The sequence below is a fragment of the Diachasma alloeum genome, unplaced genomic scaffold (genome assembly GCF_001412515.2).
Source record: "Diachasma alloeum isolate Michigan unplaced genomic scaffold, Dall2.0 Dall_scaffold_00423, whole genome shotgun sequence".
NCBI lineage: Eukaryota > Metazoa > Arthropoda > Insecta > Hymenoptera > Braconidae > Diachasma > Diachasma alloeum.
In genome coordinates this window covers 379,327-380,778 of record NW_021680562.1, presented here as the reverse complement: position 1 = coordinate 380,778, position 1,452 = coordinate 379,327, and the positions used below count along the sequence as shown (strand labels likewise).

The window sequence follows — 1,452 nt, the reverse complement described above, 5'->3', positions numbered from 1 at the left end:
GCGTGGGATCGCGCGGATTGGCCATTAGATTGGAGGCCTGTTGAGCCGTCAATGAGGGCTCCATTCCTCAAGTCCGGTAGCAGACTGAAGTGGTGCAGGAAGTCAGCACCGATGATGGGTTTACTGACGTCTGCTTCTACGAATCGCCATATGAAGTCTCTGCGGAGACCGAGATCCGGCGAGATGGACGCGTAGCCGTACGTGTCGATGAGGGTGCCGTTGGCTGCGAAGAGTTTGTAACCGTTGCTGTCCCTTTGGTTTGCTGGCCGCCTGCAAGGCATGACAGAAACGTCTGAGCCTGTGTCTACGAGGTATTGGGTGCCATTCATCCTGTTGGTGATGAATAGGCGGCGAGATTTCGAGTGAGAGGCGACTTCCGCCACTATCGTTCCTCTCTGGAGTTTCCCTGAAACTTACAACCAGGTTGACAGTTACGCGCATTATCACCATACTTGTAGTGATACTAGCAGATGTCGAATTTCTTTGGTATTTTCCTGGAGCTGGGGCGTCGGCGTGAGTTGCTGCGATGTCCACGCGAGTGATCTGAACGTGTGCGTGAACGTGAATGTGAATCATGCATTCGCAACTCAGCAACAGTTGCCGTCAGTTGTTCGATTCGCTCGAGGAGTGCTGTGTTGGTCGCGTTGTCTAATGAGGTAGTGATGGCTGCGACGCTGCTCGGGTGGAATACCTCGTGTACTCTGTCTGCCAGCTTCGCCAGGTCCTCAACCCTTGCGTTCTCCTGAGATACGAGCGTGGCTCTCGTCTGCTCGGGAAAATGAGACAACCAACGTGTTTCAAGGATCTCGTCGTCAATACCTGGAACAAGGCTTTTCAAGTGTCTGAGATGCTTTGATGGGGTGCGGTCTCCAATGCTCTCATTGTCGAGTAATTGGATGATTTTCGCGGTCCTGGATTTTGTAAAGCATTTAATTAGTTTTGTTTTCAGGCTTTGGTATGGATTTGTTACAGGTCTGGAGACAATTAAATCTTCGACTTCTGCTGCATAAGTTGTATCGATTAATGGTACCGTTTTATTGTACTTATCTATCTCGGTTACAATCCCGATATCAGCAAACTGCGTCTCCAGCTGCGCGAACCATAGCGCGGGCTTTTCGGCGTTGAACATTCTCGCGATGAGTTTGGGTTTCATCGTGGCCATGGCAGTTGTCAGTGTGTTGATCGTTTGAATATCGGGAGACGTGGTCACCATACCGATGTTAAAATAAAATTCGGAGAGAAATAAAATTGAAAGTATAATGTGACGAAAATGGCCTAAAGGTGGAATGGAAAGGCGTTATAAGTCTCTATTTATCACCAACACAATACGACGTCTCTGGGTGCTCAGCAATGTGTCGGTGCGAGGTCACAATACTCACTCGGGTATCGCACTTTGTTTTGATTTTTCGGGGACACTGAAAAAACCACGGATGACGCTCGAATATTCTAGAA

At 49.0% G+C, this 1,452-nt stretch overlaps 1 protein-coding gene across 1 annotated transcript; it reads right to left on the bottom strand.

Moving 5' to 3' along the window:
• Positions 1-463: 463 nt before the first annotated feature.
• On the bottom strand, positions 464-1,213 carry LOC107042142. The gene has a single exon (XM_015263045.1). The coding sequence runs from the start codon at positions 1,211-1,213 to the stop codon at positions 464-466; it is 750 nt and encodes a 249-aa protein (XP_015118531.1).
• Between the last annotated feature and the right edge of the window lie 239 nt (positions 1,214-1,452).

Coding starts and splice junctions, on each gene's coding strand:
- LOC107042142 (XM_015263045.1), bottom strand. CDS start 1,213: ATGGTGACCACGTCTCCCGATATTCAAACGATCAACACACTGACAACT.